Consider the following 25,597-nt stretch of genomic DNA (forward strand, 5'->3'; position numbering starts at 1 on the left):
TTATAGAAATGTTTGTGCAATTATTCAAAAATGTTTTTATAAAGATGCTTATTGAAGCATTTTTTTGTAGTAAGAAAAACATGGTAATAATAATAAATCAATTGGGTACTATATTAATAAATTATAGTCCATTTATATAATGCAATGCAATTTGTTTTTAAAACTGATGAGATAGTAGATGTCTTAGAAAGATGTCCATAAAGAAAGGAAGACACAGAATACCATGTGTAATAACATTTATATATTTATGTATATTTTTAAAAAAACAACTATAAGGTGTATAAGCATGTGTACATATGGAGAGAGCAATGCTATACACCAACACCAGGCTGGTAACAGTAGTTCCCTCTGGCAAACGGGATGAGGCATGCACGGGAGGGAAAACAAAATGTTCACTATTTCATTCAAACGTTTATTGTTTAAAATAAAAGTTTATTATTTTAAATAATTTTACAAAGAAAACATTAAAAAAATAAAAAGGAAGTTCCTAATTCTGATGTAAATCATTAATCAAGAACCGCTAGTCTTTTGTATATTCCTGATTTTTCCACTTACTATCTTTTGGATCCTCCTAGAAGAATTACCTGATCATTTAGTTTTTGTCATGTGAAATGAAGAGTTTGAAATAGATAATAATAACTATAATTTAGTTAGTGCTTACTAGATGAATCCCCAGGATCTGTTTTAGCTCTAATATAATTTTATGATAGTTTATAATTATCAGTGGTCTGTGTTGGGTGAACATTTTTTTTATGTACCTATACTATGTTGAAATTATTGCATTTAAAGTCAATGTTTTCTGTTTTCGACTTTCCCTGGGGAAAATAATGGCAGCAGAACACATGGAAGGGCATGGTAAGTTCAGCTTGAGAATAGCCAAAAACCTTGAGAAGGGCTTGGGGGAAGTGTTGTTGATATTTAATCAGCAACCTTCAGTATTTTCTCAGTTATTTATAAAATGATGACTCTTGCAGTTGAAAGGTTATCCTTGTGGGTAATGGTGTAAATGCAGTATGTGGTTTTTTAATATATTGTAAGGGTCAGTTGAAGTGGAAACTAATTTGAGTTGTACCAGTTTCTTATATACTAATAGCAGGCGAAAAGGTAATCTTTGAAGGGAAAGCTTTCTGAGCTTTTTAATAACAAAGCAATCATTTTGGCCTCTTAAATTATAGCAAAAATTGAGAATTCATTGTAATTAGAGTAAAACTTTACAGAATATAAATGTTAGGTTATTTCATAATCTGTGTACATTCTGTTTTGTCTTTCTTTTTTCCTTGGATGGATAGAAATATGCTATTGAAAGTCAGAGATCGATTTCCAGAAGAAATTAGATTGGTGTGAATCTATTTTTTTGTCCTTTATTTTCTGTTATCTTTAATCAGTATACCTGCATTAAACTTCCAGTTCATATACTTTTTTGCCTACTTGAAAAAAATTATATTTCTTCAGAGATTCATTATATGGTGTGCATCATACCCAGACAGTTGGCTTTTATAAAAAGCAAAATAAAATGTTTCATGATACAGAATTTTTTGAAGGCTTTTTTCTTGATGTGTGCTAATTGATATAAAGACTCCTTAAGACTGGTTTGCCCCTTAATGTCTGCTTTCATATACTCTAAGCTAACCATTAAATATGCTATATAGGTTTAAGGAAGTGAATGTTTTTCACCAATTATATTTTTATTTTTAATTTTGTGAAACTAATCTTCTTTTCTTTTAAACATTCAATAGGATTCTGATCTTCGAAGTGCACTTCTTTTGGAACAGGCGGCACATTGCTTTATAAACATGAAGAGTCCCATGGTTAGAAAATACGCATTTCATATGATACTGGCAGGCCATCGGTTTAGTAAAGCAGGACAAGTGAGTGCATTTTCTTTAAAAAGAAAATCAGATTGTTATTTATTAATTTATTTTATAAAAGTGTCATTTGCCCATTTTTTAAGATTTAAAATTTATCCTAAAGTTGAAATAAACTTTGTTCTGAGGTAATGTATAACAGTGGTAATACATACAGGGTATGAGCTTGGATTTAGACAAATCTGGGTTAAAATGTTGATCTTCTTTTCACAGCTAGACTTTGGTTACTTTTCTGAGCCTCAGGTTTTTTATTTTTAAAATTTAGAATTGTGTACAAACATTTGCGAGGCCACATCTAATAATATATGTGAAGGGTCAAACATATTGGATATATTCAACAAATTTTAATAATTCTGAGTAGTGGATGAACTCTTCCTACTTTAGCTCTGGTCTTCTGTTGTCTGGGTACGTTATAATGGTATTGACTAAATATTTAATGCATAGACATCTTCTGTCTCTTTCCCTGAAAGCACTTGGATTGGAGAGATCTCTATTGATTTAAGAGGGATTTTCCCAGCTCCAGTTGTTCCTTTAAGCATTAGTTGGAGTAGCTTTGGTGGAGGCTGAAAGTGGTAGCAGTAGTGAGATAGTGATATACTGTAAATATTGATAAGAATGTGGATTGAATTATCATCTCTATTTAAAGTGTGTGTTATTTCAAAGATACAAAGAAATAAAGATGTTCAAAAATTACTCTCAATTTCAGATAAAAATGTCATGGTTTTTAAAAACCAACCTTTGAAGATTGGGATCCTTCCTCTATTTTTGGAACCCGTGGAAAGAGAAAATACATGGAATTGCTTTATATTAAGTATAAAACCTTAAATATTTAGCATAAAATTAAATTTTTTTATAATAATTGGTATACTCCATGAATTAGAATTTCTCAGTTTCAAAAGTGGAAAAAAATTAAAACCCTTAGCTATCATTTTTTATAGCCCCTCTTCCACAGTAAATACTGATGCTTGTGAAACATGTTACCTATCTTTGCATAAAAATTTTTCATTCAAAAGTTTACAAATTTTTAAGCATGCAGTTTTTGCTTAGAAGGAAAAGTATATATATATATATCCCATTGTGAATGATCCCTTGTCCCTCTTACTGAAAAATAAGTCATCCTTTTTCCACATCTTTGTCTACTTTTGTGAATGGTTTTATTTGACAGAGTAATGAAATGATTGGAACTGGGAGCAGCTGCTCATATTTACCTTCTCGACCTCTAGGGCAGATTACTTCTAGGAAATGCTTAGCAAGTTAAAAATGCTACATTTTTGGTAGTTGAGGTACAGATGCTGTCTGTGCTCATAATCATCTCTAACTGTAGCTACCCCTAGGGTTAATGGTTCCAAGGCACTTGGTTTTGTTATTTCATAGCCACTCGCTGTACATCCCTAACCCAGGGTAGCTCTTTCACGAAGAGTATACAGGAGTGCGTATCTACTGGAAAAGCTTCTGTATGTCCTATTGAAGTTGGTCAAGAATAGTATCTTCCTTAGCCAGTGGGGCACAGGGCACACACAATTCTGAGGCCAAGTTATTTCTGAGACTTACTAACTTTTCATGACATTTCCATAAAAACAAAAACAGGAGTGTATTGTCAGGGATGAGTGAGGAAGAGAGAGCTGAATATGTAATAATGCTGCTGTTGCTCTCAGCCTTCTATCTGATTGAGAGCTCATGCTAAATTGCTTAGCTTGCCCCAGGAATTTTTTATAATTCAAAAAAAAAAAAAATTTTTTTTTGTTAACAGTGTTAACAAGTAAAAGGCATTTTAAAAAACAGAACTACCTTATGAAAGTTTTAAACACTTAAAAAAAATCATAGAATGCTGGGGAGGGTGTATGTGTTTGTATCTCCTATAGCGTAGATAATCTTTCTTTCTGTTCTTACTTCAAAAAGCAGACATTGAATCCTTGCCACTGCTCTTAAATATTTTTCTATACTTTCCCGAGAAATCTTCAAAAATGCACTTTAGAGGTAGACTCTTAATTGTATTTAGTTGTTTCTCTGTATCTGTCAGTTTTGAAGATGCTGTGTAACTTTAAACCCAGTAAAAAACAAAAAAACAAAACCCAGTGCTAAATGCTAAATAGAGATTTCTTTTTGGATTTTCTCCATTTGGTTAATTTTGGTTCTCATTTGAGATTGCTGGTATTGAAAATTAGCCTTCAACTTTATAATCTTTCCTTTTTCTAAAAACACCTGATTTTTCTTCTATGGAGCAAATTCTTCAGGATGTATTCTTTTTCACTTAGTTTGGGCAGTGTTTGCAGAGTAGTTAGTACCTGGTGAGCCTAGAACCAGGTGTAGGGGGAAGTTATCTTCGTTAATTATGATTGACTCAGACTTGGAATTTGCCTTTAGCATTTTATTTTAATACGAAGATAGAGTTTTTTTCCTGCCGCTTAAGTGGCTGCTACCGTTAGAATGACTGCTTTGGTGATTTTGCTGCTGTTTTGGTTTTCTGTAAGATGTACTTTCATAGTGTGCATGGTCAACACACAATCTCCTATCTCCCCTTTTTTGGTCATCTTTTTTGTCAAATACATACTGCTTCTTACATTGCAAGAATGTGGTGGTCTACGACATTTATTGCAATTTTATTGCAGAACTCATAAGGCTTTGGAATTCCATAGAGTTTTACATTGTGAGCACATTTCTTGTATATCATAGTGGCTGTAACCTCTTCCTGCAGTTCTGCAGTTGGTGCACTGAACAACAGGAAGTACAACTTGATACTTGCAGACAGCACCTTGAAAAGGAAGTGCTGGTGGTATCCGATGCTGACAGAGAACCCTGCCGTGCCTTGCCCAGGCAGTACTCACACCCCTGCTGCCTTAGGCCACTGCTTGATCTGAACCGTCTGAGGCACAGCCTCTTGGTGGCCACAGGACTGACTAGCAAGCTGTGGCACAGGCAGACTAGACTCAGTGTGGCTGGCCCAGTATGTGAAATTTCAATGCGGAAAAAGTAACTTTGACCAGTATATGATATAAACCTGTACTATATGCTGTATGACATATTGGGCCACATAATTCAGGTCAAGTCTTTGGTTGCAGGCAAGGGAAAAAAAAATTTGATAGAACTGTGTTCGGTGTTCTATAGAAAAATTCTTTGAAAAGGTTTGTTTCTAGGCACAGTGTAAGAACATTTTTTTCATCATAATATTAGCCAAATATCTTGCTTCTTTTAAGATTATTACTTTCCATACCCAGCCTTATTCCAGACTTGAGGTAGCTAAAGCCAAGGTGAGAGGTGAGCTTTTAACCTCTAAAATTGACCTTTTTAAAATGCTACTGAAAGAAATGTGTTAGATGTCAAGACAGTCTGATCTCCAGTTCTCTGCAACCACATTCACCAGTCCACTCCAGCCCCGCCCCACACACATGCATGCACGCGTGTGTCCACACATACAATTTTGGTTGGCCTTGGGAGCAATATATAAGCTACCACTCCTATATAATTGTGAAGGGGCTATTCTGTTATCTTCCTTTTCATCATTATCCTGGTTTCTGTTTGAAGAAGAACCAGTTTTCAATTATTTGATTTTATGTGTGTGTGCATGCAGTTTTTTCCAGTACAAGAAAAATTTGGGTATTAATACTTTTATGTTTGTTTTCTTGCAGAAAAAGCATGCTCTGCGCTGCTATTGTCAAGCCATGCAAGTTTACAAAGGAAAAGGCTGGTCTCTTGCAGAGGATCACATAAACTTCACTATTGGGCGCCAGTCCTATACTCTCAGGCAACTGGATAATGCTGTGTCTGCTTTTAGGCATATTTTAATCAATGAAAGTAAACAATCCGCTGCTCAACAAGGAGCTTTCCTCAGAGAATATCTTTATGTTTATAAGGTGAATGCTTATTTTTAGGAGAAGATACTAAAATATATGTCATTTTCAACAAAAAACATACTCAGTACTATTTCCTAGGATTCTAGTAAAAAAAACAAACAATGCTTTATATTTTCTGTCGTCCTGCCTCTAGTGAAATAGCTTGCTTTCCTGTTAATTTCTCTGAGTTACACTATAATAATTCCTATGTCAGCTTCCCATAGATGCATAGCTCCTTATCTTCAGAGGGAAAAAAAAGGAACACATGATTGCAGTGCATGGTAGCAGGACACAATATATTATAAAATTATTTGTGATTAAAAAAAAAAAATCCACTAGGGAGAAATTAATTAGTGGCTTCTTTTTTTTAAGGTTTCGAGAATATTCACAAATCGAATATTTACTGGAATATTAAAATTCTCTTTTAAAGAACTTTGGAACCCAGATCTATGAGCAAGAAGTGTAGCCTGCCACAACTTTATTATAGCAGATAATTATATGTATCCTAATAGACTACTGTTGTTGTTAGGTGCCTTCCATTCGGTTCCGACTCATAGCATCAGTGTGTACAGTAGAACGAAACACTGTCCATTCCTGCACCATCCTCACAATCATTGCTATGTTTGAACTCATTGTTACAGCCACTAGTCAGTCAGTCTCATTGAAGGTCTTTCTCTTTTTTGCTGACCCTCTACCAAGTATGCTCTCCTTCTCTAGGGACTAGTCAGTGTACCAAAAATAAAAATTGGTCAATGTTCAACCATTTCAGGAGGTAGTATGTGATCAAAAACCAATGGTATTGAAGGGAGAAGGCCAAGTTGTACTGGAGGCAGTGGCGGAAATACAATTGAGATGTTTTAACAAATGGATGCGACACTGGAAATGCTCACTTGTATATGCCAAGAAATTTGGAAGATAGCTATCTGGCCAACCAATAGGAAGAGATCCATATACATGCCTATTACAAAGAAGGTGATCCAACAGAATGCAGAAGTTACTGAATAGTATCATTAATATCATATGCAGGTAAAATAATGGTGCAGATAAATAAAAAATGATTGCAGCAGTACATAGACAGGGAGCTGCCAGAAATTCAAGCCAGATTCAGAAGAGGACAAGGAATGAGGGATATCATTACTGATGACAGATCTTAGCTGAAAGCAGAGAATACCAGAAAGATGTTTACCTGTGTTTTATTGTCTATGTAAAGGCATTCGAGTGTGTGGATTATTACAAATAATGGAAAACTTTGCAAAGAATGGGAATTCCAGAATACTTAATTGTGCTCATGCGGAACCTGTACATGGACCAAGAGGCCGTCGTTCGAACAGAACCAAGGGGATGCTGCATGGTTTAGAATCAGAAAAGGTGTGTGTCAGGGTTGTATCCTTTCACCATACTTATTGAATCTGTATGCTGAGCAAATAATCTGAGAAGTGGGAGTATGTGAAGGAGAAGGGTATATCAGGATTGGAGCAAGACTTATTAACAACCTGCAATGCGTAGGTAGTAACAGCCTTGCTTGCTGAAATTGAGAGGACTTCAAGCACTGATGAAGATCAAAGACCCCAACCTTCAGTATGGATTACACCTCAACATAAATAGAAATCCTCACGACTGGAGCAATAAGCAACATATGCTAAATGGAGAAAAGATTGAAGTTGTCAAGGATTTCATTTTACTTGGATCCACAATCAACGCTCATGATAGCAGCAGTCAAGAAATTAAGCGATGTATTGCACTGGGCAGATCTGCTGTAAAAGAGCTCTTTAAAGTGTTAAAAGATGTCACTTTGAGGGCTAAGGTGTGTCTGACCACCCAAGCCATGATATTTTCAATTACCTCATTTGCATGGAAAAGCTGGACAATGAATAGGGAAGACTGAAGAATTGATGCCTTTGAATTATGGTGTTGGCAAAGAATATTGAATATACCATGAACTGCCAAAGAACACACAAGTCGGTCTTGCAAGAAGTATAGCTAGAATGCACCTTAGAAGCAGGAGTAATGAGACTTCATCTCACATACTTCAGACATGTTATCAGAAGGAGTCAATCACTGGAGAAGGACATCATGCTGTGTAAAGTAGAGGGTCAGCAAAGAAAAGAAAGACACTCAATGAGGTGGATTGACGTAGGGGCTCCAACAGTGGGCTCAAACACAGCAACAACTGTGAGGATGGTGCAGGACTGGGCAGTGTTTCATTCTGTTGTACCTAGGGTTGCTGTGAACCAGAACCAACTCAACAGCATCTAACAACAACAACAGGAGTCTACTAATACGGTTTTATTAGAATATATATAATTATCTGTGACAATAAAGTTGTGGCAGGCTGCCTTTCTTGGTCACAGATCTGGGTCCACAGTTCTTTAAAAGAGAATGTTAATATTCCAGTAAACATTTGATTTGTGGATGTTCTTGGAATCTTAAGATGCCACTAATTACTTTTTGGTGGACTTTTTTTTTAATGGTGTATTTATAGAATCAATTTTATAATTTATTGTGTTCTGTCACCGTCTGTTAGAAATATATGTTCCTTTTTTTTTTCCCTCTGAAAGATGAGAAGGTATGGATCTGTGGGAAGCTGACTTAGGGATTATTACAGTGTAACCCAGAGAAATTAATAGGAAGGAAGGATATTTCACTTGAGGCAGAAGGACAGAAAATATAAAGCATGGTTTTATTGAAATAATGAGAAGATGTAGGTTTTTTCCCAAGGCTTGTAAGTAGTGCATATTGCATCTCTTCTGCAGAAAATTACTACGCCTTTGTACTTTATTAATTTGAAATCATGTGGGTTAGAATTTTGGCATATATGATGCAGTAATGTGTCACAAGAAGTAAAATGCATACCAAAATAATATTTGGAAACAATATACAAAGAGAGCTAACTTGCTAATTAACCTTAGGAAGATTCTCTTGAGTTGGAATAATGATTAGATCTAATGTTTTATGACTCTGATGCGTTAAAGAAAACTAGTAATTGTATAGGTTGATATTCTTGCTTAATTAGTTTTTAATATCTTGTGCATTAAAAAATGCGAAAGCAAGTTAAAAAAAAAAAGAAGTTTTCTCGTAAGTTATTCTTTTTGTGTTTCTCCTAGAATGTAAGTCAGCTATCACCAGATGGCCCTTTACCACAGCTTCCTTTACCATATATTAACAGTTCAGCAACGCGGGTTTTCTTTGGCCATGACAGACGACCAGCTGATGGTTAGTAAAGTCTTTTTGGCCTAATGTTATATTGTGACAGGTTTTTTAAAGTTTTTTTCTTTGCCCATTTGCAAATAGAAATGTAGTTGACGAAGAATATTTGGACTAAATAACTGTATTCCAAGTCACCTGTCATCCTGCTGGCGAAGATAACCACTACTTTACTGTTTTTCTTCCAGCCTTAAAAAGCTAGAAAACAAATAACAGCAAAACAGCTGAAATTACAACTTCGTCCACGTAATATAAGGGTGCTCATGTTATTACATAATCTTGATAAACATTTTTAATGGTTATAAGGTATTTCATTCAGTACATATAAAATATTTTACCATTCAGTTGTTACACATTTAAATAGTTACCATGCGTTTGCTTATATAAAATCATATCGTGATGTACATCTATATGGATAAAGTTTATCTTTTTATTATGGAATTCTTTACACAGAACCAGAGACACTTACTAATATTCTGCTATTATTGCTATAAGCCTTATTAACATGTAGGACTATTTCCTACCACCACATGTCTGTCAGTTTGTCAGAGCTGCCTCCTCAAAGTAGAGTCAACCTTAATGAAGTGAATGGAGTCAAGCTTTTGGCATCTTCATTTGCTGACATGGCACAACTCAAAATGAGAAGGAACAGCTGCAAACAACCATTGATAATCAGGGCATGGAATGTAAGATATATGAATGTAGGAAAATTGGAAGTAAAAAATAAAATGGAATGCATAAAGATCGATATCCTAGGCATTAGCGAGCTGAAATGGACTGGTATTGGCAATTTTGAGTCAGATAATTGTATGGCCTTCTATGTTGGAAATGACAAACGGAAGAGGAATGACGTCACGTTCATTGGCAAAAGAACTTTTCAAGGTCTGTCTGCAAGTACAGCACTGTCAGTGATAGGATAATACCTATACATCTGCAAACACGACCAGCTCTTATGACTTTTATTCAAATTTGCCCACCAACCATTATGGCCAAAGTTGAAGAAACTGAAGATTTTTACCAACTTCTGCATTCTGAAATTGATCAAACATGCAGCTAAGATGCGTCAGTAATTACTAGGGATTGGAATGCAAAAGTTGGGAACAAAGAAGGATTGGTAGTTGGAAAATACGGTCTTGGTGATTAGAAATGATGCCAGAGATTGTGTGATAGAATTTTGCAAGACCAACGACTTCTTCATTGCAAATACCTTTTTTCAACAACGTAAATGGCGACTATACACGTGGTCCTTGCCAGATGGAATGCACAGGAATCATATCGACTATATCTGTGGAAAGAGACTATAGAAAAGCTCAATATCATTAGTCAGAACAAGGCCAGGGGCTGACTGTGTGATGGACCATCAGTTGTTCATATGCAAGTTCAAGTTGAAGCTGAAGAAAACTAGAACAAGTCCATGAGAGCCAAAGTAGGACCTTGAGTATATCCTACCGGAATTTAGAGAACATCTCAAGAATAGATTTGACGCATCGAATGCTAATAACCGAAGACCAGACGAGTTGTGGAAGGATATCATCATACTTGAAGAAAGCAAGAGGTCATTAAAAAGACAGGAAAGAAAAGACCAAAATGGATGTCAGAAGGGACTCTGAAACTTGCTCTTGAATGTCAAGTAGCTAAAGTGAATGGAAGAAATGGTGAGGTAAAAGAGCTAAATGGAAGATTTCAAAGGGTGACTTGAGAAGAAAAAGTATTACAATGACTTGTGCAAAGACCATCTCAAGAAAAGGGAAGAACACAGTCACTATTTTTCATGCTGAAAGAACTGAAGAAAAAAATTCAAGCTTCGAGTTGCAGTATTGAAGGATTCTATGGCAAAAATATTAAACAACACAGGAAGCACCAAAAGAAAATGGAAGGAATACCCAGTCACTGTATCAAAAAGAATTGACGGTTAACCATTTCTGGAGGTAGCATATGATGAAGAACCGATGGTACGGAAGAGGTCCAAACTGGACTGCAGGTATTGGCAAAATACGAGGCTCCAGGAATTGACAGAATACCAATTGAGGTGTTTCAACAAACGGATGCAGCACTGGAAGTGCTCACTCACCTATTCCAGGAAATTTGGAAGACAGCTGCCTAACCAACTGACTGGAAGGGATCTGTGTTTGTATCCATTCCAAAGAAAGGAGATCCAACAGAATGCAGAAATTATCGAAGAGTATCATTAATATTACATGCAAGTAAAATTTTGCTGAAGTTCATGCAAAAGCAGTTACAGCAAAACGTAAACAGGGAACTGCCAGAAATTCCAGCTGGATTCAGAAGAGGATGTGGAACCAGGAATATCATTGCTGATGTCACATGGATCTTGGCTTAAAGCAGAGAATATCAGAAGGATGTTTACCTGTGTTTTATTGACTATGCAAAGGCATTCGACTGTGTGGATCATAACAAATTATGAATAACGTTGCAAAGAATGGAATTCCAGAACACTTAATTGTGTCCACACGGAACCTGTACATAGACCAAGAGGCAGTCATTCTAACAGAATAGGGGGATACTGCATGATTTAGAATCAGGAAAAGTGTGTGTCAGGGTTGTATCCTTTCACCATACCTATTCAGTCTGTATGCTGTGCAGATAATCTGGGAAACTGGACTATATGAAGAAGAACACAGCATCAGGATTGGAGGAAGACTCATTAACAACCCGCAGTATGCAGATGGTACAACCTGGCTTGCTGAGAGGGAAGAACAAGACTTGAAGCACTTACTGCTAAAGATCAAACATCACAGCCTTCAGTGTGGATTACACCTCAACATAGAGAAAATGGAAATCCTCACAATTGAACCAATAAGCAACATCATGATAAACAGAAAATAGTGAAGTTGTCAAGAATTTCATTTTATTTGGATCCACAATCAATGCTCATGGAAGCAGCAGTCAAGAAATCAAACAATGTGTTACATGGGGCAAATCCGCTGCAAAAGATTTCTTTAAAGTGTTAAAAAGCAAAGATGCCACTTTGAGGACTAAGGTGCGCCTGTCCCAAGATGTTTTCAGTTGCCTCATATGCATGTGGAGGCTTGACAATGAATAGGAAAGGCTGAAGAAGAATTGATGCCTTTGAATTATGGTGTTGGCAAAAGAATATTGAATACCCCATGTACTGCCAGAATGAACAAATTTCTCTTGGAAGAAGTACAGCCGGAATGCTTATTAGAAACAAGAATGGTGAGACTGGGTCTCACATACTTTGGACATGTTATGAGGAGGGATCCCTGGAGAAGAACATCATGTTTGTAAAGTAAAGGGTCAGCAAAAAAGTGAAAGACCTTCAGCGAGATGAATTGACACAGTGGCTACAACACTGGATTCAAATATGGCAAAATTGTGAGGGTGGCGCAGGATGGGGTAGTGTTTTGTTCTCTTGTACATACAGTCACTATGCTTGAAACCCACTCAACGACACGTAACAACAACAACATTTCCTTTGGATTGAGTCCTCTCTTGGTAGTGCTGGGCCAAAAGTATAAATATAATAAGGCTCTTGATGTATATTAAACTAAACTTTATAATTCTAAACATTATTTTATTTGAGCTGAACCAATATGTCTCTTTGAGATTATTAATTTTTTTTAATATCTCATCAGGATTTTTATAACCACATTTTAAAAAATGTTGTTACTGGTTTTTCTCTTTTTTTTGCTATTTTTCTTAAAAGTGAAAACTAAAATTTCTAATGGGAATAAATCAGTAAGTTTTGGTATATATATATAATGGATTCATGCTAGAGGAAATCAGTGAATGACTTCTGCATATTTCAACATGGACAGTATACCCACAACATAATGTTGAGTGAAAAAAGCTAGTTACAGAATGATAAATTAAATTTAATTCTATTCATACAAATTTTAAAACATACAGACTGTTACTTTGCATTGTTTATGTACATGCCATATGTCGTAAAATAAGGAAAAGTGGATGAGAATGATACACTTAAACTTTAGAATTTTAGCTGTGGGGAAGATGTGCCTGCAAGGGTTAAGGGAGAGTAACAGAGTTGGGGACAGTTAGAGAGGTGATAGCAACACTATCTGGAATGTTTTATTTAAAATATTTGGAATCTTGTGGCAATGGTTGACATTGTTAAATTTGGTATACAAATATTTGTTATATTTTTCTTATGCTTCTGTATGTTTGAAATATTTCTTAATGAAAATTGTTTGTAGCAGACTAAGGAAAATATATTCTTCCGCAATGAGGAGGAAAACAGTATCAATATCATAAGCAGAGTTCCAGTGAGCTTAGAGTATTAAGCTAGCCAGATAAGAGGATATGTTCCTCTCAGATAATTGGAAATGGGTAAGGGTGAGTGTGTACATGTATTTATACCTATTCCTCACTTATTGACTATCTCGTTGTGACATTTCACATTTAGGACAATAGTGAAAATTCTGTCTGGCTATTTTGTGCACTACTGAGGTGGTGAGCATGGCGGCACAGGCTGTGGAGCTCCATTGAGGAGCTCTGGGCAGTCTCTGAGAAGCTGGGCTACGCTGCCCCACATCTTCGCTTTCTCCTGCTGGCGGGGGCACTGTGTCCACATGCTGTATAGGGCTGGAATCCTGCGTGGCCAGGGCTCGGGGTAGACACACAGGTGGTACTGAGCCACCTAGTGTCTGTTCTGGGTTCCCAACTCGTATGCGACCTGCAGCCCTGCAGCTCAAAATTGCTGTGGGGTGAGGAGGGTGTTTGGAAGAAATGTGTGCGAGTTTAATGACATCCCAAAGTGAACTGAACTGGGTCTGACGCCTCCGCCTCAGTGGGGCCAGGTGTGTGTCCTGGCTCCCAGCACCCTCACAGGAAGTGTTGAGCTGGAGCCTCGGTGACTCTTCTGGGCAGGGAGGGCAGAGCAGGCTCCAGGAATGTGAAAGCAGGGCTTGCAGAGGTGGGAGTCACACAGCCCGGCTTTATACAGCTTTGTTTTCCCTAAGCCACCTCCTCTGCAGAGGAATAATCCATAACTGGCCTGGTCACAGTGATGAGCACATCAGTAAATCTTAACTGTTATTATTTCTTTGGTCATATTTTCTAAATAAAAAAGTAATGATAAATGGATGGTCTGAAAACAGAAAAAAAAAAATTGCTCCATTTTTTCATAATGCTGTTTTTTGCACAACGACCGGGTTTTTGGAACCTAACTATGTCAATAAATGAGGAGTGAGTGGATATCTTATATTTTAATTTAAAATATGTTTCATTTGAGGGCAGGTGTTTATAATCATGGCATTTAATTGTGACACTGTTTATTTTTAGGTGAAAAGCAAGCAGCTACTCATGTAAGTCTTGATCAAGAATATGACTCCGAATCTTCTCAGCAGTGGCGAGAACTTGAGGAACAGGTTGTGGCTCTGGTTAACAAAGGAACAATTCCATCCAGTTTCCAACCCACACAATATTGTTTGAACAGTTATTCAGATAACTCAAGATTTCCTCTTGCAGTTGTAGAAGGTGATATACTGAAATTTTTCATTATGTTTTTTTTATTTGTTGCTTTACTTAAAGCAGATTCAAGATAATTTATTGTATACCAAACATTACTGGAGGCTAGGGATGGAAAGATAGTTCAAGAGCCCCAAGTGGTGGAGGCTCTAATGCAGGTGTACACATTAGATTATGAAAGAGGGAATGACATTCTTTGGTACAGAGAAATTGGGTAAAGCTTCTAGAGGAGAAGATTGAAAAACTGAGTTCTGAATAAATGGACATTCACAAAGAGGTAAGGGACATTCTCGGAGTTCCTGGGTGGCTTAGATGGTTAGGCGCTTGACTACTAGCGAAAAGGTTGGCAGCTTGAAACCATCCGGAGATGCCTTGGAAGACAGGCCTGGTAGTCTGCTTCTGAAAAGTCACAGCCTTGAAAACCCTATGGAGCAGTTCTACTGTGCACATATGGTGGTCAGACCCATGAGCTGGAATAGAGTCGATAACAACAACAGACATTCTAGGTAAAAATGCAGAGATAAGAAAGCAAGGTATATTTAGGGAATTGAAGGGTTGGGTGATATGTGAGGTTTATTAAATTTATTAATTTTGGCTTTTATAGAACCAATAACAGTGGAAGTGGCTTTTAGGAATCCTTTGAAGGTTCCGATTTTGTTAACTGATTTGTCATTGCTCTGGAAATTTCAACCTAAAGATTTCAGTGCAAAGGATAATGAAGAAGTTAAAGAACTAGTAAGTTATTAAAAGGTATTTGTAATAAGCATGTTTCAGTTATAGCCTAACAGATACTGTAATAACGTTTTAACTTCTTAGCGAGCTATGCTTATTCTTTTTTATACTTATTTTTCCCCCTAGTTATAAAAATTATGATATATGCTTATTGTTGAAAATTGAGAATACAGGAAAACGTATGAAATAAAGGTAAAGCTGTCTTCTCAGTATCTAAAAATAACAGCTTTAACATTTTGCTATATTACTTTCCAGTCATCTCCATTTGTATATTTTCCCCACATAGTTGGGATCTATGCTGTGTATGTGTATGCATTTCTTTCCTGCTTTTTTCATTCTGTTGTTTTATTTATATATTCTGCTATTAAAATGTCTTAATATTTAATTTTTGCACAATATTTCATATGGATTCTTAAGTTCCTCTGTTATCCCTTGCTGCTGTTTTGGAAGTTTTCCGTTTATTTGCTATCATGGTAATTCTGTGATAAATATTTTTATACATAGCTTTTTATCCTTACTTCTGATTATTGATGTAGGAAAGTTTCCTAGGCATGACATTAGAGGATATTAGGGAATGAATATTTTAGTACCCTGTTGGTTTTCCAAAGTGTCATGCCAGATAACTTCTCACTAGCAGCGTATTGGATTGGGTACCTGATCTTCCCAATAGTAAGCATTATTGTTTAGAAAAGAAAGCTTTGTTGGTGTATATGTAAATATGCTCCCTTACTATTTTATGTCCCATTTCATTGATTTCTAGTGAAGTTTAAGTTCTTGTATTCGTATTTCCTCTTTTGTTACTATATTTATCTTTTCTTATCCGTGTCTGTAATAAGCTCCTTATATGTTTAGATAGAAGCAGGAATAACCTGAAGTAATACTTTTTGTTACCCACCTAATTGTAATAGAAGTAACTTCGATCACTTTTTTTAACCTAGTTATTTAACTCATTAGCTTATTTGCCAGTATCTATTATGTGACTTTTACTTATTTATACTACCTTGCTATATGCTTCTGTAAGGTGGTAAAACAATTGGTTTAGAACTGGGAAATACCCCAACATTTTCTGGTGGTCTGTGAAGACAGAACTTGAAAGAAGGTGTGTGTTATACTAACTCTGATAATTTATAAACTTTAAACTATTTCTCTTTTGAAGTGCTTTGATTATTTAAAGGTTTCTTAAAGTTTTGCTGAATAAATTCATTGAACCCATTTTGTGATTATTTATACTCATTGTGAATAGTTTGAAGATTCACATTTTCCATGTTTTCTTCTATTATGCATAAGATCACCATGAATCAGAGCTGCCTTGGCAGCTGACACAGCCACAATTCTGATTTAAATATTGGCAACCTTAGCAATTTTTCTAATGTTTTTGAATATCTGGGATACAGACTGGAAGAGTCTGTATCACTCTTGGAAACTTTTTAAAAAGACCTGTTTTTTCTTTAAGTTAATCTTTGCAATATAGTAGATTTTAAAGGAAGTTTATTAAAGTTAATTAAAATTTTTCATTGTGTTAAAAATTGTATTTTATATCTTATGTATTTGTATATTTCATGTAGTGATGAATAGTATTTTTTTTAGTAAACAATTTCAATTTCACTTTTCCCTATAAATCTGAAACACCTTGGATTTCTTCATGAGCTTCTACTGTTATGGACTAAGATGCTGAGCTGGAATAAGAAGACATAAATTTTAGTTCTCATATCCAGTAACTAATTTCATGGAAAAAGTAAAATAGTGTTAATGAAGACCATAATGATGATCAAGTTTGTCCTCTGTGTGAGCCAGTTAGCTCTACTTTGTTACGGTAGTCTATTACAAATGTCATTGGTTTTGTGCAAACAGGTCTTTCTTGCTCCTTACTGGGTGCCTTTATTGTCCTCTGCATCCCGCTCTGGCTGTCATATGTTTTCTATGTATAATTAGCCAATTTTGAAGAGGCTGGTAGATGTAAAAGGAAGAAATTTGCCACAAGATTAAATTGAATGACCATTTTGGCCATTTTTGACAACAAACAGCTGAACTTTTTCTTTTTCTCTTGGTGGCTACAAATTTGAACAGATCACTTATCCTCAGATGAGTTGGACTGAATGAAAAAAAAATACTGTATAAAGTTCCTGCTGCTGCATGGATGATGTGGAAATAAAACACTTTACATAGAGCTTAGCACATAGTAGGAACTTAGCAGGAATAGATATTAACTCTTGTTATTATTGGTCTTATGTACTGACATATAGAAATGTTAATAATCTCATGTTTTCTTCATTAGAGTGCATATTTTATAAAGCAAATTTATTTTTCAGGTCACAAGTGAACCTGAAATGATTGGAACTGAAGTTATTTCAGAATTCCTTGTTAATAGTGAAGAATCTAAAGTGGTAATTGTTTTCCTATCATTTTTCTATCCCATACCTTTTTGGAAACCCTGGTGGCGTAGTGGTTAAGTGCTACGGCTGCTAACCAAAGGGTTGGCAGTCCAAATCCGCCAGGTGCTCCTTGGAAACTCCGTGGGGCAGTTCTACTCTGTCCTATAGGGTTGCTGTGAGTCGGAATCAACTCGACGGCACTGGGGTGGGTTTTTGTTTTTTTTAATACCTTTTTATCCTTTCTAAAAGTAAGCTGAAAAACAAATCAATTTATTTAGTTTTTTTATATTCTTGTTTTCTTAAAAACTAAAATTTGGAAGACTAGGAAACTCGAATTAATCAAGAGAATATTGGTGGGAAAAGTAGGCTTTCAGTGTTCTTTGATTTGTTAATTTCATAAGAAGCCTAGTACAAAGCTCTTGCTTTCTTCTCAGGGCTAGTATGATAGTGTCACATGATATTTATTTGGCCAGGTATTGTTGAGGATCCAGGCCCATAATTGTTGAATTTAGAGATTTTCTTTTGAAGAAAATGCTCTTAAATAAGAGAAATTAATTGGTGATTTAAAGGTTTAGGTCATGAGTTTATATTTTTGCAACATTACAGAATTTATGTATTGTACTTTTAAAATATTATGAAAACAGATAATGAAAGTGGCTTAAATATCTCCGCAGGCAAGATTAAAGCTCTTTCCCCATCACATAGGAGAGCTGCATGTTCTTGGAATTGTTTATAATCTTGGCACAATTCAGGGCTCCGTGACAGTAGATGGCATTGGTGCTCTTCCTGGATGTCACACAGGTAAAGCTATAGCATTGCTAAACAATTAGAACGCTAATATTTAAAATCATTCCACAGCATAAAATGAAAGAAAACGAGGTATTTTCTTTCTTTTTTTTAAATAATAATTCATTGTGTTTTCAGTGAAAGTTTACACAGCAAATTTGGTTCCCATTTAACAATTTCTATACAAATTCTGCATTTAAATACCAAATTTGTAAATTTTGGGTGATAAACATTAGACAAAATTCGTTTAAAATTAATTGTAATTCATTGCATATTTTAAGTAAATTAAGTGGATATACGAACTTTTTCAAGTCCTTTCCTTTCTCACTTTTATATAACTCAGCTCTTAAACTGGTACCACAGTGTTACGGTTGTCAGTAAAATACAGCTAATTGTTTTGTAAATATATGCATTTACATCATAATTGATATGTCATTTTATGAAATTAGTGGGAGGAGGCCCTGAATTAACTACTGAAATAAATCTCTTGTAACCAGAGTTTTCATGATGTTTTAATGTAGTTCATTATTATGTAAAATGCTAGTAGGCTTCTGGGTCAAATAAGCATAAAGAATGTGGCATTATATATCCAGTCTGGGAACATCCCAGTGGTATTTATTCAGCACAGTGAAGGCTCTGAATAGTCCTGCAGTAAAGATAGTTGTATACCCAAGCTTTTTCAAACATGTGTATATTGCCTGGAAACCTTTAGGAATAATCTCATGTGAATATTAAATAAGTGTAATTTTGATAACGTCACGTAATACTATATTTAATTTTCTTTGTGCAGTCTATTGAGATGATCTAGTTATAATTCAGAAATAATTCAAATTAGTGTGTATATTTGAATATGAGTAAAAGTGTAAAGTTGACCTGTTTGATATTTTGAAATTTGTTTTCTTTGAAAATACTTACCTATTATCATAGCCTGAATTGGCCTCATTCCCTCTCACTGGGCCTAGGAATGGTTTTCTTTCAGATAGCTCTTTTTAGTTAATAAGCATTATGGTTAAATACAGGTTTCAAAGGACTTCTATTCAGTGATGTGTCTTTCTGCAAAATAAGTAAGTCCTAACAGAATGAGAAATTAAATGGCATAGTTGTTAAATATGGAAATAAAATGTACTTAATTTTTTGATTAATCGTGCTAATCAAGAAGCGTCTAGAATTCTGCTTTAGTAAAGCATTTAATTAATCTGAAACGTTTAGTATTCATATATTCAAGCTAAATGGATCTAGTTAGCGTACTAAATTACTTTAGGCCATTGATTGTTTTTCATTTCAGGAAAACATTCCTTGAGTATGTCAGTACGAGGGAGACAGGATTTAGAAATTCAAGGTCCTCGGCTTAACAACACAAAAGAAGAGAAAACATCTATTAAATATGGTCCCGATCGACGTTTAGATCCCATAATCACTGAGGAAATGCCACTATTGGAGGTATCCCACTTTTAAAAAAAATTTTTACGGGCTTTAATAACTTACCTATATCATGAGATGATATTTTGAGTATATTAATTTTAGATTTTGAAGTGATTGATATTACATTGAACAGTACTTTAAAATTATTATTAAGGTAGGACTAAATATATCTAACTCACAAAGGTGGGACAGTCATGTAAATTAGCATTAATTCATAGCCAGGTTATAAAATATAACCCTCAAAATATTAATGAAAATTGGAAGAACATGTCTAAAAGAATACTTTGGTTATTATTAAAATCAATGGTCATTGTTTCTTTTAATTTATAAAAACAGTATGTAGATAAATGCTTGTGAAAAATTCAAGCAATATAGAAGTGTGAAATAAAAAGCAATGTTTCCTTTTACCCTTTTTATATCTCACCCAGTCCTACTTTCATACCATATGAGTTTAAGGTCTTTTAGTATCAAAAGATAGAAACTGATGCTAGCCACATAAGCAAAGAAAGAGGAAATATATTTTAAAGTTGAAGGATTTTGGAATACCTTACGGAAACTTAGGTATACAGACCAAGTCTCGAAGAAGGAAAGGATTCTGTAGCTCCAGGGAATTTAGCAGCAAACATATCTGAGCCTTTAGAAAGCATTGCTTTTGCTGTGATTCTTACCTAACTACCAGTCTTTGTGCTACTTTATTACAAATTTCAAGTTTCTGAGAGAGAAATCTAGCCTACCTTGGACCAGATATCTACCAGAGAGCCAGACCAAGAACAGGGGCATGTGGTATAAACTTGAACACTGGAAGGAGAGACCCTTCCTCCTGCATCTTCACGTTTCCCTAGTAGGGGACTTGTAAGCTTAACAACCTGCCTTCAAAAGGTGCCTGTGATACCAAATGGGTAGTGGTTTTTTCAGACCTTTCATTGTACCCTTATATATAGTTTTAATAATTATAAATGGAATAATATCACACATGTTAACTTGTTAATGTGTTTTATCCTTTGACTTGCTTTTTGTGTTTAACAATGTAACTTGGGCCATTTTTCATTCAGTGATAATTCCTTTTTAATAGATGCATATGGCATTCCTTTATTTGGGAATTAAAAAAAAAACCCCAAACTCATTGCTGGAGTAGTTTCCGACTCATATCGACCAATAAGACAGAGTAGAACTGCCCCATGGAGTTTCCAAGGAGCAGCTGGTAGATTCAGACTGCTAACCTTTTTTGGTTAGCAGTCAAGCTTTTAACCACTGTGCCACCAGGGCTCCTATTTGGGTATACTGTAATATATTTTAACCATTTATATATTGATGGGTGTGGTTCTAGTTTTTCATCTGTAGTAAATGTTATGCATATGTTTCGTCCGTGTGTTAGTATAGATTAGACTCTAGAAGTGGAATTACTTGGTCGAAGGGTATACACATTTTAAATTTTGCAGCGTACTACAAAATTATCCTCAGTAACGCTGTAGTAATTTGTCCATCTGAAGTGATTGGGAGTACTCATTGCCTCACATCTGTGCTGTACTGGATATTGTCAGTTTTTTTCTTTTTTTTAACTTTTGAAAGTCAGATTGGTGAATAATTTACATTTCTCTGATTAATGATAAGTTTGCTCAGTCTTCATGTTTTTTGTCCATATGATTCTTTGTCCTCTTAATTGCCAGTTTATCCCCTTTCAATTGGGTGTTACTTCCCTTTTTCTCATTGTGTGATTTTTGTGGGTATCTGTAGGAGAGGGAGGAACCTTGGTGGCGCAGTAGTTAAAGCACTTGGCTGCTAACCAGAAGGTTGAAGGTTGAAGGTTCGAACCCACCAGCCACTCTGTGGAAGAAAGATGTGGCAGCCTGCATCCATAAAGATTACATACAGCCTTGGAAGCCCGATAGGGCAGTTCTACTCTGTCCTATAGGGTCAGTATGAGTCAAAATCCACTTGACAGAAATAGGTTTGGTTTTTATAGGAGAGGGTAGGTAACACAGTCATGACAATGGTGGTGAGTGGTGTGTGTGTGTTGAGTGAAGGGAATTTCTGAGCTGCATGCGTTGTGCCCAAGTTTAATACTTGCTTAATTATGTTGTATTTAAAGAGTTGTGTAGGGCAAATGAAAAGCTTCTGGACTGACCTGGGTGCCTGTTTCTGGTTTGATAAATACTTTGCACATTTTTGACTTTGATTATGGTGTCTTCCATCATGTTGAGGTTTTTAACTCATGAAGTTATGTCTCATAGCCTTTTGCTTCTGTGTTTCATATTTACTTACAGAGACTTTCTAGTAAAAACTTAGAGTTTTAAATTTTTAATGCGTACATTTTTTTATTCCAAGGCAAATATACTTTTCTGAGTGTCAAGATGGTAGAGGTCAAACTTCGTTTCTAGTTCCAGTAATACTAATTGAATATGGGTTACTCATCATGCGATCTTTCTAATATACTAATATCCTGAAAGTACTCATACCTGTTTGGGTTTCTCGGATGCTCCCTGTTCTGTTCCGTTGATTTCCTCATCTCTTTGTGTGCTGCCACCGTACTGTTGTGCTATCATGTTTTTTTAATCTGGTAAGCCAAGTCTCTCTCAGTAACCATTAGGTTTTTTTTCTTATTTTGCTTGCCAGTTTTGTCCAAACTTATAATCCGTTAGATTTTTTGTTAGGATTGCATTGCTGTAGCTAGGAGTTATAAGGCTGGAGATGAATTGTGGTGAACTGGGATTCAAATGTTGTTTTAGGCCTCTTTGCCGTTATAGTTTAGGAGTCACTAGCAGACATTTTGTTTGGGATTATTTATCTAAGAATTTTCTAGAGCATACTTTCAAAAGGGAAGACTGATTCCTCTGGTTAAAATTGTAGAAATGAAAATCAGTAGAGGCTACCAAAATGCATACTTTTCCGTGATATTATTCACTGTAACTTTCATTAAACTACATCATTTAAATGTTTTGCAGTTAGGATTGTTATATATACTGATTTTTATTTCTGCTCCAAAACTTACTACTGAGTGAGAGTAATATTAGTCTCTTTGTCACATCCTTTTTCCTAAAGTGGAATTGTTAATTATTACATGCTCAGGATGATACCAAAGAGAATTAATGAAATACTTGTAGACCTGTAGTAAAGAAATGCAGCATCTTAAAAGTATTATTCATTAGAAGTACAGAATGTTTAACAGACAATATAATAATATTTTTTCCCTCCAATGCAGGTGTTCTTTATACATTTTCCTACAGGGCTCCTCTGTGGAGAAATCCGAAAAGCATATGTAGAATTTGTCAATGTCAGCAAATGTCCTCTTACTGGATTGAAGGTTGTTTCTAAACGTCCAGAGTTCTTTACTTTTGGTGGTAATACTGCTGTTCTAACACCACTAAGTCCCTCAGCTTCTGAGAACTGTAGTGCTTACAAGACTGTTGTGACAGATTCTACCTCTGTGTGTACAGCACTCGTATCAGCAGCTTCTTCTGTCGACTTTGGCATTGGCATAGGAAGTCAACCAGAGGTGATTCCTGTTCCTCTCCCTGACACTGTTCTTCTACCTGGAGCTTCAGTCCAGCTACCAATGTGGCTACGGGGGCCAGATGAAGAAGGTGTCCATGAAATTAACTTTTTGTTTTACTATGAAAGTGTTAAAAGGCAACCCAGAATACGGTGAGTATTTTTTAAACTTTTCTGATTTAACTTTTGTGTGTAATATAATGTGCCCATATTCAAGTAAATATTTTGATGTAAATATATTTGTTAACATGTCATTATTAAGAAATTATCCCCTTCCAAATGACAAATGATGTTTATATATGAGGTGGTCCTTAATTTCACTATAAATTCTAAAAAAAAAGGTAGCTAAAAAAAAAAAAAAATCTTTTTAGTTTCTGTCTATAAGTTTTATGGTTGTTTTATATGATTAAGTACTCTGGCCAAAGTTATTACAAAGTAATGAAATTAAGAGGTACCGTGTATTAAAGAGTGTCATTTGTATATGAAGATAGCCTTTTTTTAAAAAAAAAAATGTATTATTTTGTTCTACCTCTTCTTTTCCTCAGCTCCGTCCTTTTACTTTGAGAATATATGAATGTATGGAAAAAAAGGTGTGATTTGTAGAACAGATGATTCGGATGCAGTTAGAGTAGGTAATCACTGGAAGAAATCAAACCTAACTGGCCCATCCAAGGATCTGTGGCCTTCACATTGTACAATAGAATATTTTATTTATTTTAGTGCCCTTTGTCATTTTTTATGAATTTGCTGTTGTTGTTAGGTGCCGTTGAGTTGGTTCTGACTCATAGCAACCCTGTGTACAACAGAATGAAATTTACAAGATTAAGTAGGAATAATTATGCTCCGTTTATTTTATTTAGTAGAATAGTTAAAATATTTTCTGAGACTTACCGTGAGGTTAAAATGAGATAACGTTTGTGAGTACTGGTATATTTTAGGTCTTTAACAAATGTTAATTCTCCTTAAGAGGACAGAGTGAGTGCTCTGCCTGAAGCAGTCAGGGAAAGCGTTGTGGAATGAAGCAATTGCCAAGTGAGCCTCCGAAGGAAAGAAAGATTGAGAATTTGGGTATCGAAGAGAGGTAGGCAAGAAAGTAGCGGGCATTCCAGAAACAGCTAATGTGTGTGAACGAAGATTTGTAGGTTAGAAAGTAGGAACTCAGTGTAGTTTGGCTGCAGTATGAACACGTGTAAAGGAAATGAAGAGGAATAAATCTGGGAAGGTAAAGCTGTGTTGTGGAAGAGCCTTAAATACCAGACTTGGATTTACTTGCTCAGCATTCTGTAACTTTGTAACCACTGTCAGAGAAAAGGCCTGATCAGGACATTACTACATGGAGATTGTTTTTATGTGCTGTGCAAATGAGTTGGATGAGCAGGCAGAAAGCCTGGTGCCAGGGAGATTGTTTGCTTCCATATTGAGAAGAAAGAAACTAAAGTTAGGCTAACTAGATGATTTTACTTTATTTTGTCTTTGTTTTTTAGACTGTAAATGGCACTGAGAGTGATCAGTTTTTTAAATCTTTATTTGGAATTAGAGACCATAACACAGGGAGAGGTCTTGATTAAATCTGCATTTTTTTCACTTCAGTCACAGAATATTAAGACACACTGCAGTTATTTGTACCAGCCGGTCTTTGAATGTACAAGCTACTGTATGCAGAAGTAATTCTCTGGAAGATGAAGAAGGCAGAGGAGGCAATATGTTAGTCTTTGTAGATGTGGAGAATATCAATACCGTAAGTGGGTTTATAATTGATTTTGTTTTTAATTGTATTTGAAATGTTATCTTGGTTTTTAGTAATGGATTTTTTCCTTCCCGAGACAGCGTAAGCTGGAAATTTGAGAATGCTAATTTTTTTTTTTTAATATAGAATAGGGTGTGAACACATCTTAATTCTCTATTAGCTTTAATTTTATCCTTAAGTCTGTGTTCAAATAAAGGTTGTGCTGTCATTAACATGGTACATATTCACGATACATAGCTCCATGTGCTAATAAGTTAATCCAAAAGAGATCTCATTGAAAATAATCTGTTGATATAATTAAATTTATGAAGTTCTTTTAGGATTTCACATTCATTATTAATTTTCTAACCTTCACGTACACATTTCCACAGTGCTATTTCCTTTATAAGGTATTTCAAAAATCTTGCCACTCCTGTACACTCTGAATATCAAAATGAATATTCTGAAGAAAGGAATGTGATTTTAAGATTAAACGATTGATTCAGTTCACAGACTTACTCAGAGTATTTCTTACTAGTTTTGTGCTGTCCTTTGCTTTTACCTTCATGAATTTATAAGGCCAGTCCTGTTTTTTTTATTCAGGGTTAATGTGCTGATACTTTACTGCTCTTCCAAAAAAAAAAAAAAAATCAGTATCTTTTATTACTCTAATAAGAGTAAGAACATTTTAATAATTTCAAA

At 35.3% G+C, this 25,597-nt stretch overlaps 2 protein-coding genes across 10 annotated transcripts in view; both read left to right on the plus strand.

Moving 5' to 3' along the window:
- The window catches only part of B4GALT6 (beta-1,4-galactosyltransferase 6), a 347,211-nt gene that overhangs the window by 57,818 nt on the left and 263,796 nt on the right, over positions 1 to 25,597 (plus strand). The gene's annotated exons all lie outside the window — the stretch shown is intronic.
- The window catches only part of TRAPPC8 (trafficking protein particle complex subunit 8), a 113,455-nt gene that overhangs the window by 54,731 nt on the left and 33,127 nt on the right, over positions 1 to 25,597 (plus strand). For all 9 annotated transcript variants that reach the window (XM_010586788.3, XM_023543904.2, XM_003406339.4 and 6 more), the window contains 10 exons: positions 1,737 to 1,868; positions 5,492 to 5,716; positions 8,800 to 8,908; positions 14,183 to 14,377; positions 14,973 to 15,103; positions 17,410 to 17,484; positions 18,147 to 18,273; positions 19,544 to 19,698; positions 22,880 to 23,322; positions 24,760 to 24,907. In XM_010586788.3, coding sequence (XP_010585090.2) covers positions 1,737 to 1,868; positions 5,492 to 5,716; positions 8,800 to 8,908; positions 14,183 to 14,377; positions 14,973 to 15,103; positions 17,410 to 17,484; positions 18,147 to 18,273; positions 19,544 to 19,698; positions 22,880 to 23,322; positions 24,760 to 24,907 — 1,740 coding nt within the window. The remainder of the gene's footprint in view (positions 1 to 1,736; positions 1,869 to 5,491; positions 5,717 to 8,799; positions 8,909 to 14,182; positions 14,378 to 14,972; positions 15,104 to 17,409; positions 17,485 to 18,146; positions 18,274 to 19,543; positions 19,699 to 22,879; positions 23,323 to 24,759; positions 24,908 to 25,597) is intronic.

Source organism: Loxodonta africana, chromosome 11 (assembly GCF_030014295.1).
Source record: "Loxodonta africana isolate mLoxAfr1 chromosome 11, mLoxAfr1.hap2, whole genome shotgun sequence".
Lineage (NCBI taxonomy): Eukaryota > Metazoa > Chordata > Mammalia > Proboscidea > Elephantidae > Loxodonta > Loxodonta africana.